The sequence below is a fragment of the Physeter macrocephalus genome, chromosome 10, assembly GCF_002837175.3.
Source record: "Physeter macrocephalus isolate SW-GA chromosome 10, ASM283717v5, whole genome shotgun sequence".
In the NCBI taxonomy this organism is placed as follows: Eukaryota; Metazoa; Chordata; class Mammalia; order Artiodactyla; family Physeteridae; genus Physeter; species Physeter macrocephalus.
This window is the reverse complement of record NC_041223.1, coordinates 50,033,952-50,052,190: the sequence shown is the minus strand read 5'-3', so window position 1 is coordinate 50,052,190 and position 18,239 is coordinate 50,033,952. Positions and strand designations below refer to the sequence as shown.

Sequence of the window (18,239 nt, the reverse complement as noted above, 5' to 3'; positions counted from 1 at the left end):
CCCCAGACCGGGGCACGAACCCGTGTCCCCTGCATCGGCAGGCGGACTCCCAACCACTGCGCCACCAGGGAAGCCCAATAAATTTATTTTTTAAAAAACGAAAAAGAAAATACTTGGTCTAAATATATAAAGTATTAAGCTTAGCCTTTCCGTTTTTTGTTTTTTTTTTAATCTTTTTGGCCATGCCATGCGGCTTCTGGGATATTAGTTCCCTGACTAGGGATCAAACCCATTCCTCCTGCATTGGAAGCGCAGAGTCTTAACCACTGGACTGCTAGGGAAGTCTCTAAGCTTAGCCTTTCTAAACATTTTATGATATTTTATGGAACTGTAATCTTCTAGAACAAAAATATTTGCGGGGGGGGCGGGACTTTTATCAAAGTCAAAGCAACATTTCTTTTTTGCTATTTCATAAAGGTTGCTGTTGAAGAAATCTGGCTGCAGAACACCTCGGATTGAATTGGAAGAGATGGGACCCTCGTTGGATCTGGTTCTGAGGAGGACACACCTAGCATCAGATGACCTTTATAAGTTATCTATGAAAATGCCCAAAGCCCTCAAGGTACATGACTTGTAGATTGGTGCCATGTTTATTTGTATATTCCATTCTTCTTTCCAAAAAAGGATTTATGGCATATTATATTGAAGAGCATACATAAAGAGGTCAATAAAATAGATAAAATTAGACTCTCAGAGCCAAAGAAAGGAGGAAGAAGCAAATAAGCCAACCATAATTGATAATAAAATTGTAGAGACCAGGCATCAGGTGTTGCTGAGAGCTTCCTGGTAGTCAAGACTGCCAGTTTTCAGCAAAAATGGGGCTCATTTTAGGCATTGTGAAAATGTAATTTCAAGCATAGTATGTGTAACCCATACTTGCATAAAGTGTGTTTTGACTTTTGAATGGTTTTAAAAAGCAAGTAGAAATGGCATCTCTGGAATGCCAATAAAGATTGAAATGATAGTTATAATCCTTAAGCTAAACACAGGAAATTCTCTCAGTGCATGAATGACAGTGATTAGTCTGTTGTGTTGCTTCTCAAAGTATGGTCTGACAATTTACCTGAGAATTGTTAGAAATGCTGAATTCTCAGATCCCACCGTCGTCCTACTGAATCAGAATTGGCATTTTATTATTTTTTTTATTTTTATTTTTTTATTTTTATTATTATTATTTTTTTAATTAATTTATTTTTTTTTATTGGAGTATAACTGTTTTACAATAGTGTGTATGTTTCTCCTTTACAACAAAGTGAATCAGTTATAAATATACATATGTTCCCATATTTCTTCCCTCTTGCGTCTCCCTCCCTCCCACCCTCCCTATCCCACCCCTCTCATGGTCACAAAGCACAGAGGTGATCTCCCTGTGCTATGCGGCAGCTTCCCACTAGCTATCTAATTTACATTTGGTAGTGCATATATGTCCCTGCCACTCTCTCACTTCGTCACAGCTTACCCTTCCCCCTCCCCATGTCCTCAAGTCCATGCTCTAGTAGGTCTGTGTTTTATTCCTGTCCTACCACTAATCTCTTCATGACATTTTTTTTTCTTAGATTCCATATATATGTGTTAGCATACGGTATTTGTTTTTCTCCTTCTGATTTACTTCACTCTGTATGACAGACTCCAGGTCTATCCACCTCATTACAAATAACTCAGTTTCATTTCTTTTTATGGCTGAGTAATATTCCATTGTATATATGTGCCACATCTTCTTTATCCATTCATCTGTTGATGGACACTTAGGTTGCTTCCATGTCCTGGCTATCGTAAATAGAGCTGCAATGAACATTTTGGTACATGACTCTTTTTGAATTATGGTTTTCTCAGGGTATATGCCCAGTAGTGGGATTATGGGGTCGTATGGTAGTTCTATTTGTAGTTTTTTAAGGAACCTCCATACTGTTCTCCATAGTGGCTGTATCAATTTACATTCCCACCAGCAGTGCAAGAGGGCTCCCTTTTCTCCACACACTCTCCAGCATTTATTGTTTCTAGAGTTTTTGATGATGGGAATTGGTATTTTAACAAGCTCTGAGTGATCTGTTTATACCTAAGTTTGAGGAGAAAGGGCTGTAGGGCTATAGACTCTATATCATTAAAGGTGTGCTCACTAATGGAGATTGTTAATACAATAGTTGTTGTACACTAGATTTTTACCAGTTCATGGTAGTAGACCCAACTAAATATATATTTATATATTCTTGTTTCATAGCCAAAGAAGAAGAAAAATGTCTCTCATGATACTTTTGGTACAACTTATGGAAGAATTCATATGCAGAAGCAAGACCTAAGCAAACTACAAACCAGGAAGATGAAGGGGTTGAAGAAGCGACCTGCAGAAAGGAAAGCAGAAGACCAGGAGAAAAAATCAAAGAGAATTAAAAAGGACTGATGGAATATAGCCAATAACTGCATTTTTATTGTAGTCTTTACTTAGAATTATCAAGCATCAATTATTTCAGGGTTTCTTGTAAGGTTTTATTGTATATTTTTATAACTTGATAATTTACCTAAATTATATACATTGTGAACAGTAACATACTAGTATTAGGTTGAAAGTTAGGCTCTTACTGGAGACATTACACCCTGGTATGCCGTTTTCTCTCTGTGATGTGACATTTCCCTCTGCCTACCCCCTACAAAGTCTCCTGTCTCATTGGGTAGGTGAGTGAGGAGGGATCTCCAGAACAGTCATTGGTATTTTAGAGAATTTTGGGTTAAGCTTTAGATAAATGGAGGAAGTTATGGAAAGTAGAAATGGTCCAGAGTAACTATATACATGCTCAGTATGAGCTACCTGTAAAGTTGACCCCATCTCCCAGCATATAAATACAACCTGACTTTTATTTTTTTACTATCCTGTTGTTTTACCTGAAATTCTACCAGTTAGAGATTAATTTTGAGATTTTAAGCTCTGTGTCTTAAAACAGATCTCTGAGATGTCCACTACCTGATCATTGACATACTACCTAACTATTGATTATTTTAAGAGATTCTGCTACTAAATGGAGCCCTGTTCCTCTTCTTTGGGAGAAAGGAAGTTTTGATAAGGGTTGAAGTGAGAAAGGAGAGATTAGATAAGACACACGACATTTTAGGGTACTGGGTCGCTGTAGGTAGCTAAAGGTCACATGAAGGCCCGGGGTGTTTGCATACAGAGTAGGAGTAAGCCAAAGCCAAACAGCTTATTTTGAAATTTTCTTGAAGACTGGCCCTGTGCCTAGGAAAATGGGGGAAAGCTTTCTGCTTCCTACTCCTAGTACTGCAAACTTGTTTTCCCTAAATGTACAATTTAGTTTCCTTGACTGAGTCCCTGGCAAAGAGGCTCCTTTATACAAGCACAAGCCAATTATGCTGTAAAAGTACAAACATACATAAACCATGATGTGTTATTTAAAGTAGAAATGCTTTTGTTTTCAATTCCATGTCAAGGAGCTCCTCCATGTCTATGTGTGCATGCATTTATGTGAGTTTGCTAAAAGCTAGAACCTCAATTTTACTTTTTTTATCCTTTCCCTTCTCTTGTAAACCCATTCCTTAGCCTTCCTTCTCCCCAGCCCTTTCCTGGCTAATAGTCTCTTAAAAAGGAGGGAGCTGGTATCACTCATTTACACTTGTTACTTTAGTATACATTTAACCAAAGACTACACGGTTTTAGATCGGAAGTAGGTATTTGCATTATATGTCTAAATGGGGAGAGAGGGCTAAATTAAAATGATTCATATCCTGCTATCTGCAAGTAGATGGACGATGGACAGTAGTTGGGGAGAAGGGGTGTCATGAAAGGGGCATCAGAAATGATGGATGCAGGACTTCTCTTGTGGCGCAATGGTTAAGAATCCGCCTGCCAATGCAGGGGACACGGGTTCGAGCTCTGGTCCGGGAAGATCCCACATGCTGCGGAGCAACTAAGCCCATGCGCCACAACTACTGAGCCTGCTCTCTAGAGTGCATGAGCCATATGTTCTGAAGCCCACGCACCTTGAACTCGTGCTCCGCGACAAGAGAAGCCACTGCAACGAGAAGCCCACACAGTGCAACTAAGAGTAGCCCCCACTTGCCACAGCTAGAGAAAGCTCGTGCGCAGCAACAAAGATCCAATGCAGACAAAAAAAAAAAAAAAAAAGGAAATGATGGATGCACAGCCCTTACCCAATGTGTGACCCCTGGCTGGTCCAGCTAACGATAATGAAGGTAGGCAGATTCAGGAGGCAGAGCCATGGGTCCTTTTCACCAGCCACTTAAAGAAGGACCCTGCCACACTGTATGGCTGTTAGCATAACTGATGCCATCTTGGGCCTGTTCAGTTTCTCCCGTCCTTCAACTGACCCTACCTAGGGCTGTACTGTGTAGTAAATCTCTGTTGTCAGGGGCTTTTGTAGTTAATAGATGTTGTTTAATGACCATTAGGTCCAGGTGGCCCCTGTGCTGTTAGTCTCCAAACAATAATGAAGAGCTTCGCTGACGTATTCCCGGCGCCCAAGAGACTAGTTACCCGTTCATAAATCTGGACTTTGGAATTCACTTCCTGTTTCCAAGCACGTACCCCCCATACCCTAGGTTAACTATAAAATTCTCCCAGTGGCAGTTATAAATGCTTCTGGATGTCATCCACCCTATCCCACCCTGTGAGTACACTACCTTATAATAAGCTGATCCACTGATTATATGGAGTGACCTGCCTCATTTTTCGGTTTCAAGATACTGTCTCAGTTTGGTGGGCATCTTTTGTTCCCTTTGTGTTTTTCCTATTTTTTAGGATGCTAATACTAATACCAAGCGATATATGATTTCATGAAATGATTCCTTTTAATAACTTAAATGCTGCTATTTGTTTTCTTGGTATTGAACATAATCCAAAGTAGAGATGTTATTACCCAAATCAATAAAGAAAGAGGGCAAAAAAGAACTTACTCCAAGTCAGTTTTCAATTATCTGATTAGCTGCTTCTGATCTCTCCTTCCTTTCATTTATATTTTTAGCCACTTCTCCCCACTACCCAAGGGTGAGGCCAGGAAAGGATTCACAGAAGCTTTAAAATGGAAGAAGTTAAAATCACTAAAACCACTGCTAAATTTGACCAAGAAGAGGTTTGTTTTTTAATGGAATTTCAGGTATCGGTACTTTGTCCATTATAAAATTAAGAGCCTACAAAAATACAGCGTCTTTATCATGTCCTTAATGAACTTTTTTTTTTTTTTTTTTTTTTTTTTGCGCGGTATGCGGGCCTCTGACTGTTGTGGCCTCTCCCGTTGCGGAGCACAGGCTCCGGACGCGCAGGCTCAGCGGCCATGGCTCACGGGCCCAGCCGCTCCGCGGCACGTGGGATCTTCCCGGACCGGGGCACGAACCCGTGCCCCTTGCATCGGCAGGCGGACTCTCAACCACTGCGCCACCAGGGAAGCCCCTTAATGCACTTTTAATAGATCATAGAAATGGTCAAAACACCCCATAATTGCATGAAAGGCAAATATATCCTAGTATATATATACACATTATGAAATTGTATAGAATATTATTCACATCCCTTTAAATAAACTACTGTAAACAAGAAGATAAATTAGGCTTGCTGGCTTGAGGTTTATGCCAGCTGTGAGAAGAAAGTCAATTTGCTTTTAAATGTATGTTGTTTTCCTGTCATACCAACAACGTGAGTGGTTCAAGTTTAAAATCAGCAGAGATAACACTGTGAGTTTCCTGTAAGTGGACCATGTTAGGCCATGTTAGAAAGTTTGACTGCCTTGGTTGAACTGGAGCCATTTTTGCACTTTTTCCAACTCAAAACCCTTAGGGAAAAAGTTTTAGAACATGGCCAACCATGTTCTAGATAATCAACATGCATTTTAATTTTGTTCTTGTTCTGCTGCTTCCTTTAAACAACTTCCCTCCTCCCTTCCCCAACGCATTCTCACCCCCCACCCTGACCCTTCACACTCTGAGCATCAGAAAATAGGTTCTAAACACAGGGAGAAAGGTCTGGCACTGGGCAGGCACCTGCTACTTAGTGGGGTTGAGGCCTATATGAAAGAAGGTTAAAAAAAGGGAAATGGCAAAGCCTCTAGAACTCAGCATTTAAGGCTTTTACCAAGCAAAGATCAAAGCCCTTGAGCTTTTAAGTCTTTTACTGGATTGGGATTGATTCCTCAAGCTCAAAACGAGCTCAGCTAGAAGCAGAGTGGCAGGTGTTGGATCTGTGAGGCATGCCTCCTGGCAAGCTGGAACCCAGAGCTGCAGAGGTGCTGGCTCTGGATTCCAGATCAGGGGAAAGGACCTGTAACCAGAGTTAGAGTTGAGCTTAAGGAGAGACTGTGTTCAGGGATCTCCTCTGTCCCTCTCAAACACTGCAAGCTAGCTCAGAAAGAGGTTCCTGGAGGGCAAAGCACAACCTATTTAACGGGTGCATCTGAAATGGACTTGGAAGATTCACACCCATCAACTTGAGAAGTTTATTTTCTCAATCCCTTAGCTAGTTCCCCAGAGTCAGCTGATAAAGCAGATGGCAAGGTGACCTGAGTAGAGATATCACTTTAGATGACAACCTGAAACAGGGCCTCTGGCTTGGCACTCCGAGGCGGCCCTAGGGTTTGTGGCACTGGAAAAGAGCACGAGAATTCATTGCTGTCCCCTTAAGCCCCATTTCCATCCATTTGAGTCACCACTTAAAGCTAAGCATCTGTGTCACAAATGTGTCTGAGTTTTATGCCCAGTACCTTCCTTTGCATAGGGAGACCTTGGGGAAGGATTAAACAATCTTGAAAAATCAATAAACAATGCTCAAGTGGCTAGGAGCTCCTCAAAAGTGGAATATGTGGGAGAGAGGGACAGCAGGTAGTGCAGTCTTGGGGCGGAAAGTTGTGGGCTTAAAAGAAACTAACAGGGCTTCCCTGGTGGCGCAGTGGTTAAAGAATCTGCCTGCCAATGCAGGGAACATGGGTTTGAGCCCTGGTCCAGGAAGATCCCACATGCTGCGGAGCAACTAAGCCCGTGCACCACAACTACTGAGCTTGTGCTCTAGAGCCCGTGAGCCACAACTACCGAAGCCTGTGCACCTAGAGCCCATGCTCTGCAACAAGAGAAACCACTGCAATGAGAACCCCGCACACCACAATGAAGAGTATCCCCCACTAGGCACAACAGAAAAATCCCACATGCAGCAACGAAGACCCAACACTGCCAAAAATAAATAAATATTAAAAAAAAAAAAAAAGAAGGAAACTGACATCCTCTCCTGATACTCTCTGAGCCCTCAGCGAAGACTTAAAAGGACAAGGACCCAATTAAAGACAGGCAAAACCATTGGCAATACCAATTAGTGGTATGGTTCTCTAAGTAATGTTAGAAGTGTTAGTTCCCAGCGTTTTTCGAGAAATGCAAAGAAAATAAATGAGGCTTTATTTTGTTTTGTGGTAGTAGTAGTAGTAGTACGACAAATAATTTTTTTAAAGGGGGCCTGATAAGGCAAGTGGTACAATGCTAGCTGACAGAATTCTTATCTGATTTCCATGCTTAGAAACTGAGAAGAGCAGAGCCATCGTGGTTGAGAAGTGGTGCTCCATAGTCCTATCCTAACCTCAAGGTGGGTGAGATGTGGTATGGAAAGCATCAGGCTGATTGAAATGACTTGGAGTCTTAATCCCAGAAAAGGACAATCAGCTAATCTTGAAGGAATTGTGAGGAAGCAGAGTGAGGCAGAGATTTGGTCCTGGCAACATTTTGGGAAAAATCATTACATAGGTGGCTTGTGAGCTCTTACTTAGACATGAACGTAGTCATTGCTAAGAGCTACCATGGGTTCCCTGGGAGCTAAGAGTGTCAACTGATCACATTCCTTTTTTGAAAGGAGTCCTTTCCTGGTAGATAGGGGAGTAGTCATTCACTCCACATTTATCAAGCATTATGTTTCAGGCATTGTATATGTTTACAATTTAGAAAGCATTTTCTTTAAAATACAATTTTGGGAATTCCCTGGCAGTCCAGTGGTTAGGACGCTGCACTTCCACAGCAGGGGGCCTGGGTCTGATCCCTGGTCAGGGAACTAGGCTCCCACAAGCTGGGCAGCCTGGCCATAAATGAGCGAATGAATGAATAAATAAATAAATAAAATACAATTTTGATTTTTTTCCTGATTATAAAAAACAAATCATTTTTCTGATTTTTTCTGGGGGGGGCTGCGTGTCATGTGGGATCTTAGTTCCCTGACCAAGGATCAAACTCACACCCCCTGCGTTGGAAGTGCAGAGTCTTAACCACTGGACCACCAGGGAAGTCCCTCATTTTTCTGATTATTGAAGAGAAACTTGCAGAGAAGAAAATAAAATTATGTGTAATCTTACCATCCAGAATACCACTATTAACATTTTGCTGTATTTTTTACCACTTTAAAAATACAGGTTCTTAAAATAAGAACATGATCTTACTATATTATTTGGAGTTCTGCTTTAAAAAAAAAAAAGTAAACTTTTTAAAGTTAAAAATTTTAAACTAATACCACAAATGGGGAAGCGTTCAGATGAGTAAATGCAATGAATTTTTACAAAGTGAATGTACTGTTATAACCATTATCCAGATAAAGAAATAGAAATACTGTCAAGACCTACAGAAACCCTTTGTACCGCCTTCAGTCATGAGCCAGTTAACTATTAGGGACCCTGCTCTTAAAATCAATATTAAATTGTAAGCATTTTCCTGTCATTAATTTTTTTTGAAAACACTATTTTTGATAGCTACGCAATACTTGGTTATATGGATGTGTTAAAATTTTGTCATTCTATTATTGGGCGTTAATGTCAATTCCTTTTGGCATTGTTACATGTGATGTATATCCTTTCAGAGAAATATTTTTAGAAAATATTTTCACATGTTGATTTCATTTGACATTTAAAATAACCTGTGAGATGTATAGTGCAGGTGGTATTATATATAATTAGGCTCAGAAAGATTAACTTGTCTGAAGTTACACAGCTAAAGAGGTAAAGCTGGACGTAGAACCTCTGTTTTCTAATTCCTAGTTGAGTAGATTCTCAACAGGACATCTAAGTCTCAAGGTATTCTTGTGACTTAAATGGGGAAAGGTGATGTAACTAAAAAAGCAGTTAGGCTAATGCAAAACGATTCGAAGGACTAATATACCCAAAGAGTGTTGATGAGTGATGCATAAATCTGTGGTATCTACAAAGGAAATCTTTATTGGCAAGCCTCAGGGCTCTGTCCTTGACTTTTGCTCCTTAAACAAGTTTATCTTCCACTTGAATGAAGGCAGGACACATTTGTTAAATTTGTGGATGACAAAGCAGTGAGAATATTAGAGGACATAAATGTAAAATATCTTAGCAGGCTTGGAAGGTGGACTGAAACCAAAAGGAGAAATTTAGTAAGATAAATGAAAAGTTCAGTACTTAGAGGGGAAAATGTGAACATTTTTAGAATAACGGAGATGTAGATCTACAGTTGGGAAATAACCCAGGGGACAAACCCTATGTCAGTGATCAGTGTGAACAGACTTCCAGAAAGGTCCACGGAAATTTAAGCTGCACTGACAGAAGTAGAACATTCAGGTTGACTGAAATAGAATACATGAGATAGACAAGAAAGTCTGAAAACAGCAAAGCCTGATATGAATATACAGTAATAAAAAAGTGGAGGAACAGAGACCCATTGTACTCTAATCTGCTCAAACCACATCTGCAGTATTTGTCCCAGTTCTGGGCACACCCTTGGAGGAACTTGAGCTCCCTGGACTGTGTTCAGAAGATGGTGATGAAGGTAATGAAAAATCTCCAAACCTTGCCAGATCAGGCAGAAATGGTTTACCAGGGGGGGGAAAAGGCAGTCACTGAACAAAATTTGTTTTTATCGGCTTAATTGGAATATAATTTATGTACAATAAAGTACATCCACTTAAAGTGTATGATTTGGTGAGTTTTGACATTTGTATAAACCCATGAAAACACTAGCACGATAAAGATGGGAACATTTTCATTACTCCGAAAGGATTCCTTATGCCTCTTTGTAGTCCATTCTCCCTCTACCCCAAGGCTTAGGCAACCACTGATCTGCTTTCTGTCACTATAGATGAATTAATATTTTCTAGAATTGTATATAAATGGAATAGAAGAGCAGAACTCTTGTGATTGGCTTCTTGAACTCAGTCTGAAGATTTTGAGGTTTGCACATCTTGCTTCATCTATCCGTAGTTCATTACTGGATGGTATGTCATCATATGGATGTTCTACATTTTGTTTATCTATTTATCTGATTATGGACATTTGAGTTGTTTGCAGTTTGAGGCCATTATGGAAAAAGCTGCTATGTACATTCATTGTTACAAGTTTTTGTGTGAACAAATGTTTTCATTTCTTTTGGGTAGATGCCTAGGAATGGAATGGCTGGGTCCTGTTGAACACTCAGTTCCACTAGGAACTTTATGAACGAGAGAAACAGGTTCCCAGACTCACTTTCTAGGAGGGAAAGAGGCAATAAAACATGTCAACAAATGGATAAGTTCAGAAAGTGATAAATGGTATAAGAATGATAAAAGAATTGCTGAAAGTGACTAAGAAGGGTTTATCTTAACTAGAATGATGAAGGAAGATCTCTCTGTAGAGCTGACATTTAAGTTGAGCCGAGTCCTGAATGGGACTCAGGCTCCAGAGTGTGTGGGCTCAGTAGTTGTGGCATGTGAGATCTTAGTTCTCCAATGTATGAAGCAATGTATGAAGGTTTGAGGGAGCACATTCCAGGAACTGGGAACTTTAAGAGCAAAGTCCTTGAGAAAGGATGGAGTTTGACTTAAGAAGGATGTAATAGTTGTCTCCAGATGTTCAAAAACAACCAGGAGGAAAAGGGATTACATTTATTCTATGAAATTTTAGAGGCATAAATATGACCAGTGAGCGGACATTAGATAGAGAAGAGCTTGGGTTCAGTCGAAACTTTTCATAGTGGGATGTTTGGGGGTAGGAAAAGGACCAAGTTTTAAGTCCTTTTTTGTTGTTGAGGTTTTGTTTTCGTTCTTTATTTCTTTTTGTTGTTGTTGTTAAGACCTTTCCTACTAATATGAATAACAACTACAACTAGATGGACATGGAACTAACTAGTGACTTTGGTCTCTCAAAGTGAATTATTGAGCAGATATAAATCCAGCTTAAAAACTAATTACACTGGCTAGTGGCAGTCAAGTGTTAAGGAAAAAAAAGAAAAAAAATGCAGTAATTTGCACTAATTTGTAAGGCAACTGATAGAAAAAAATATTTCATTTTTCTACTAATTTTGGACTTAACAATAGGCACTCAGAAAACATTCATGTGTTCCTTGAGAGGCCAGAAACAGAAGGATGCATTATCTTCTTTCAGTTAAATGACACCTTCTATGGTTAGTGTACAAGGAAGTGTCAGGACGTGTTAATAAAAATAGGGATAATTCTTCAGCATTTACCTACATCTGTCCATTTAAAAATAATAATAGTGATTTGAAATTAAATGGTATCTATCAAGGTATTAATGCAGATAAAAGATGCAGTCTTTTTGAAAATGTATTAGAGGACTAAATTATATAATTACTTTTAATTATTGTGCAAACTTAAGAATAATAAAGGAACAGAAGAAGGAGGAGACAGAGGAAGGAAAGGAAGAGGAGGAAGGCAGAGAGGAGTAGAAAACCATCTATTTCACTGACTTAAGAAACTGCCGCTTTCATCCTTCCATGATGTCCTCAGTCCTTGTCTAGATGCTTCTGTAATCATCAGGTAAGAGTGCAGGCATGTTTTTAGTACTATACGGCTTTGTGTCATATCAATTCAATAAAGTATATCATCAATTATTGATTCCTTACATGAATGAACAATATATTTAGGGTCATCAGCAGGAGGATTTCTTTGTAGCTTCTTTGCTGTGGGAAGGTGCATAAAGGATAAGAGTAAGATAAAACTCTCTAAGGCTGGGCTCCTCAAGCTGTGGTCCCATCACCTCTAGGGAATGTGGTATGACCTAATTTTCCAACCCTTGTCATCCTCAGGGTCCTCAATTTGTGCAAGAAGACAGTTCATTTACCAGTAGCAGAGGACAGCTGTTCTCCATGAACTTGTCAGAGAGTATAATCTTTATTGGGACATGTTCATGTGTCATAAAATTCACTGTTTTAAAGTGTACGTATCAGTGGTTTCAGTATATTCAGAGAGTTGTACAACCTTCAGAACATTTTTATCACCTCGAGAAGAAGTCCCATATCCATTAGCAGTCACTCCTCATTCTTACCTCCTCCGACTAATCCACTTTCTATCTCCATGGATTCGCCTATCCTGGATATTTCACTTAAGTGAAATGGTACAATGTGTGGTCTTTTGTGATTGGCTTTCATTTAGTGTAATATTTTCAAGGTTCATCCATGTTGCAGCATGTGTAAGTACTTTACTCCTTTTTTTTTTTTTTTTTTTTTTTTTTTTTTTTTTTTTTTTGCCGTACGCGGGCCTCTCACTGTTGTGGCCTCTCCCGTTGCGGAGCACAGGCTCCGGACGCGCAGGCTCAGCGGCCGTGGCTCACGGGCCCAGCCGCTCGGCGGCATGTGGGATCTTCCCGGACCGGGGCACGAACCCGTGTTCCCTGCATCAGCAGGCAGACTCTCAACCACTGCGCCACCAGGGAAGCCCTACTTTACTCCTTTTTATAGCTGAATAATATTTCTTTGTATGGATATACCAGAGTATAATCTTTTTTTAAATATTTATTTTTATTTTTAAATTTTTGGCTGCTTCACGTCTCAGTTGTAGCACACGGGATCTTTCATTTCTGTGCACAAGCTTCTCTCTAGTTGTGGCGCTTGGGCTCCAGAGTGTGTGGGCTCAGTAGTTGTGGCATGGGGGATCTTAGTTTTCCAACCAGGGATCGAACCCACGTCCCCTGCATTGGAAGGTGGATTCTTAACCACTGGACCACCAGGGGAGTCCCCAGAGAGTATAATATTGAACTCACTCTCACTCAGTATTCAACAGTTAGGCCCTTGGAAAAATGGGTGAAGTACTGAAATATATATGAAAAACAATGCTCTGTATGGAATTGTGCTGCAAAGGTCAAACGATGACATGAAGATTGTCTAATCAAGTTATCAAACAAATATGTTAATAAAGTTACACATCTCTAAAATGGAAGTTTGATTCACTCATATTTGTAAAAACAATATAAATTGCATAACTCTTCATATTTTTTTGTTTTATTTTTTAAGAGAGTATCCGAATCAGATCTTTCCCTCCCCACCCCACATACTATTTACTATGAAATGTTGGCTCGTGTTTTAAATGGATTTCTTTTAAACAACTTTTTTCCAATACTGATTATCTCCAACTTCAAAAACTAACAGTAGGGGCTTCCCTGGTGGCGCAGTGGCTGAGGGTCCGCCTGCCAATGCAGGGGACACGGGTTCGTGCCCCAGTCCGGGAGGATCCCACATGCCACGGAGCGGCTAGGCCCGTGAGCCACGGCCGCTGAGCCTGCGCGTCTGGAGCCTGTGCTCCGCAACGGGAGAGGCCACAACAGTGAGAGGCCCGTGTACTGAAAAAAAAAAAAAAAAAAAGCTAACAGTGATCATTTCTAGGTGGTAAAATTATGGGAGATTTTGATTTTCTCTTTTCATTTGTCTCTAGTTTCCTCAACAAACATGCATTATATTTGTAAATAAGAGGGGAAGGAAGAATAAAACAAACAAAAAAACAGGCTGAAAGAAACAGTTATGGAAGTTCTCCTGAAAGATGCGTAGTCTGTCCATTTCTTCAGAGAACGTTCCTGGATTAAGCCAGAGGGCACTGAATTGCATTTTCTTTAGTGCGCTACCCTGTGTTAAGGAGTATTCTAAAAACATCCTTAAGTTGTTGCATTTCTTGAAGGATATTACTGAGACTATCACTTACCACATCTTACAGGATATACTCTGAACATCTGTCTTAGTCTCTTCAGTCTCAGTACCAGAAATAGTAGTGCTTTTTCCAAGGAAGTAGCTTGCTTTTTTCTAAAAAGTACTTAGTGTTAATTTTTTAAACAGTTTTATTGAGCTATAACTCATATACCATACAATTCATCCATTTAAAATGTATGATTCAATGGCTTTTAGAATATTCATAGAGTTGTGCAACTATCACTACAGTCAATTTTATAACATTTTCATTATCCCAAAAGAAACCTTTCTCCCCTTAGCCATCATCCTCCAGTTCCCCTCTCCTTCCCTAGTCCTAGATGACTACTAACCTAGTTGCTCTATGGATTTGCCTAATCTGGACATTTTATATAAATGGAACGATATGAAATAGGATCCTTTTTCACTTAGCATGTTTTCAAGACTCATCCATTTTGTACAATGTATCAGTACTTCATTAATTTTTTAATTGTCAAGTAATATTCCACTGTATGGATATGCCACTTTTTATTTATCCATTCTTCTTTTGATGACCATTTGGATTATTTTCACCATTTGGCTATTGTAAGCAATGCTGCTATGAATGTTTATGTACACGTATTTGTTTGAATACCTGTTTTTAATTCTTTTGGGTGTATAACTAGGGGTAGAATAAATGAATTATGTGGTAATTCTATGTTCCAATTTCTCCACATTCTTACCAAAACTTCTTATTTTTCATTTTCCTAATGGATGTTAAATGGTATCTCATTCTGTGTTTTTGTCTTTAGTGTTATTTACTGGCAAAGAAAGATATTTCTTTGCCAGTAAATAACAGGTTGCAGGACTTCCCTGGTGGCACAGTGGTTGAGAATCCACCTGCCAATGCAGGGGACATGGTTTCGAGCCCTGGTCCGGGAAGATCGCACGTGCCGTGGAGCAACTAAGCCTGTGAGCCACAACCACTGAGCCTGCACTCTAGAGCCCATAAGCCACAACTACTGAGCCTGTGTGCTGCAATTACTGAGGCTGAGTGCCTAGAGCCTGTTATCCGCACAAGAGAAGCCACTGCAATGAGAAGCCCGCACACTGCAACAAGAGTAGCCCCCGCTCGCCACAACTAGAGAAAGCCCACATGCAGCAAAGAAGACCCAATGCAGCCAAAAATTTAAAAAATAATAATAATAATAATTTTAAAAAAACAACAGGTTGCCATAAGCTGTTTTCAGACAGATTTGCTTTTCACTTTGGTTTTGATATGCATGATCAGTGCTGTTAAACATCTTTTTATGTGCTTATTGGCTATTTGTAAATCTTCCTTGCAGAAATATCTATTCAGATCCTTTCCTCATATTACAATTGGGTTGTCTTTTTATTACTAAGTTGTATGGGTTCTTTATATATTCTAGAAACAAGTCCCCTATTATATACATGACTTGTAAATATTTCCTACTATCCTGTGAGTTGTCTTTTCATTTTCTTGATGATGTCCTTTGACGCATGAAAATTTTGAATTTTGATGAAGTCCAATTTAATTTTTTCTTCTGTTGATTGTGTTTTGGTGTCATATCTGAGAAACCATTGCCTATTCCAGTGTCACAAAGACTTCTACGTTTTCTTTGAAGGGTTTTAGAGTCTTAGCTCTTAGGTCTTTGATTTTGAGTTAATTTTTATTTGGTGTGAGATAGGGGGGCCCAAATTCATTCTTTTGTGTATAGATATCCAGTGGCCCTGCACCTTTGTTGAAAAGACTATTCTTTCCCAATTGAATAGTTTTGCATCCTAGTCAAAAATCAATTTACAGTAAACATAAGGGTTTATTTCTGCACTCTGTTCTATTCCATTGACCTATATGCTTGTCCTTATGCCAGTACCATACTGTCTTGATTACTTGTAGCTTTGTAGTGAGTTTTGAAATGGAGAAATGTGAGTCCTCAAATTTTGTTGTTTTTCAAAATTATTTTGGTTATCCTGGGTCTCTTGAATTTTCACATGAATTTTAGGATCAGCTGCCAATTTCTGCAAAGAAGTCATCTGTGATTTTGATAGGGATTACTTTGAAACTGTAAATCAGTTTGAGGAATATTTCCATCTAAACAATTTAAAGTTGTCCAATCCATGAGCATGAGATGTCTTTCCATTTATGTAGGCCTTTTAAAATTTCTTTCAATGCTGTTTTGTAGTTTTTTAGTGTAAAAGCCTTGTACTTCTTTTGTTAAAATTAGTACTAAGTATTTATTCTTTCTGATGCTATTGTAAATGGAATTCTTTTCTTTATTTCATTTCCTCCTTTCCAATCTGGATGGCTTCTATTTCTTTTTTATAAAAAAATATTTATTTATTTATTTATTTTGGCTGCACCAGGTCTTTGTTGCGGCATGCGGCCTTCTTAGCTGCGGCATGCATGTGGAAACTAGTTCCCTGACCACTGATCAAACCCAGGCCCCCTGCATTGGGAGCGAGGAGTCTTACCCACTGGACCACCAGGGAAGTCCCTCTTCTATTTCTTATTGTTGCCTAATTGCCCTGGCTAGAATGTCCCACACAATGATGAATAGAAATGGGGAGAGCAGACACGCTGGTCTTGCTCCTCATCTTAGAGGGAAAGTAGCCAGTCTTTCACCATTAATTTGATATTAGCTGTGGGTCTTTTGTAGATGCTTTATATCAGGTTGAAGACATTTCCTTCTATATCAGGTTGAAGACATTTCCTTTTTTGTACATGCTTTATATCAGGTTGAAGACATTTCCTACGTTGTTGAGTGTTTTTATCATGAAGGGGTCCTGAATTTTGTTAAATGCTTTTTCTGCATCTATTATGATGATCCTGTGGGGTTTGGCCTTTATTCTATTAATGCGATGTAATACATTAATTGACTTTTGGATGTTAAAAGCCAATCTTGCATTCCTGGGACAAATCCTGTTTGATCATGGTGTATAATCCTTTTTTTAAAAAAAAATAAATTTATTTATTTATTTTTGGCTGCGTTGGGTCTTTGTTGCTGCACGCAGGTTTTCTCTAGTTGTGGCGAGCGGGGGCTACTCTTCGTTGCGGTGCATGGGCTTCTCATTGTGGTGGCTTCTCCTGTTGCAGAGCACAGGCTCTAGGCATGTGAGCTTCAGTAGTTGTGGCACGTGGGCTCAGTAGTTGTGGCTCGTGGGCTCTAGAGTGTAGGCTCAGTAGTTGTGGCACACAGGCTTAGTTGCTTCGCGGCATGTGGTATCTTCCTGGACCAGGGTTCAAACCCATGTCCCCTGCATTGGCAGGTGGATTCTTAACCACTGCACCACCAGGGAAGCTGTATAATCCTCTTTATACTCTGCAAGATAACAGATGTGAGCCTCTAAAATCTACTTTTACAAAGATGGAAGAATTAGAAAGTGAATATTTTCATTGCAAACACATTTATCAATTTTTTTAAAAATTCAGGATAAGGAACCCTAAAATAGTGGCATCTTTAGATATTATATGATTTCATTTCTAAAAGTATTGTTTGCATACATCCTTCCAGGAACACAATGTCTTTTAAAATAAGGCACACCTATGGTTATAAAATGAGAAAAAGGGAAAGCTAATATTTGGATTTCTTTTAGAGGAAAAGCCCTGATCTAATTATTGAGAGGATTAGCCAACTCTGTCCACATTTTATTCATTTAGCAGAAACATGCAAACATAATATTTTTGCTCCCTTTCAATATGTTCAGAGGCCCAGAACCTTTGGGACAGAATACCTTTTATTTATTAAAAAAATTTTTTTTAATTAAAAAAAATTTGTTTTATTTTAGTTTTTGGCCACATGGCATGTGGGATCTTAGCTCCCTGACCAGTGATTGAACCCGTGCCTCCTGCATTGGGAGTACAGAGTCTTGAACACTGGACCCCCAGGGAAGTCCCTTGAGGTAGCTTTTATTAATGGAACTCCAGTAACTCTTATTATATCCTTATTTTAAATTAGTCTCTCTGCATTTGCATAATCATGGATGTTTTGAAATAATATTGCATTGTTCCAACAGTCTGGCAGGCATGAATTTTTTCAGACCAGGAGATATTTATGGCTGGCTGAGGCAGGGCAATCACTGCTCTGAATCTTAAGATTTCACCTTAGACGTAGAGACTCTAACAGACTCTTTTTCTTTTTTTTTTGGCTGTGTTGGGTCTTCGTTGCTGCACACGGACTCTCTCTAGTTGCGGTAAGCAGGGGCTACTGTTCGTTGTGGTGTGCGGGCTTCTCCTTGTGGTGGCTTCTCTTGTTGCGGAGCACGGGCTCTAGGCACATGGACTCAGTAGTTGCGGCTCACGGGCTCTAGAGCGCAGACTCAGTAGTTGTGGCGCAAACAGACTCTTTTTCTTTTTT

General features: G+C 39.5%; 1 protein-coding gene across 2 annotated transcripts in view; it reads left to right on the top strand.

Annotated features, from left to right (window-relative positions):
- The window catches only part of RPF2 (ribosome production factor 2 homolog), a 39,482-nt gene extending 36,071 nt beyond the window's left edge, over positions 1–3,411 (top strand). For both annotated transcript variants that reach the window (XM_055087553.1, XM_055087554.1), the window contains exons 9-10: positions 418–562; positions 2,219–3,411. In XM_055087553.1, the coding sequence (XP_054943528.1) occupies positions 418–562; positions 2,219–2,398 (325 nt within the window). In that variant the 3' untranslated portion in view covers positions 2,399–3,411. The remainder of the gene's footprint in view (positions 1–417; positions 563–2,218) is intronic.
- The last annotated feature ends 14,828 nt before the right edge of the window (positions 3,412–18,239 follow it).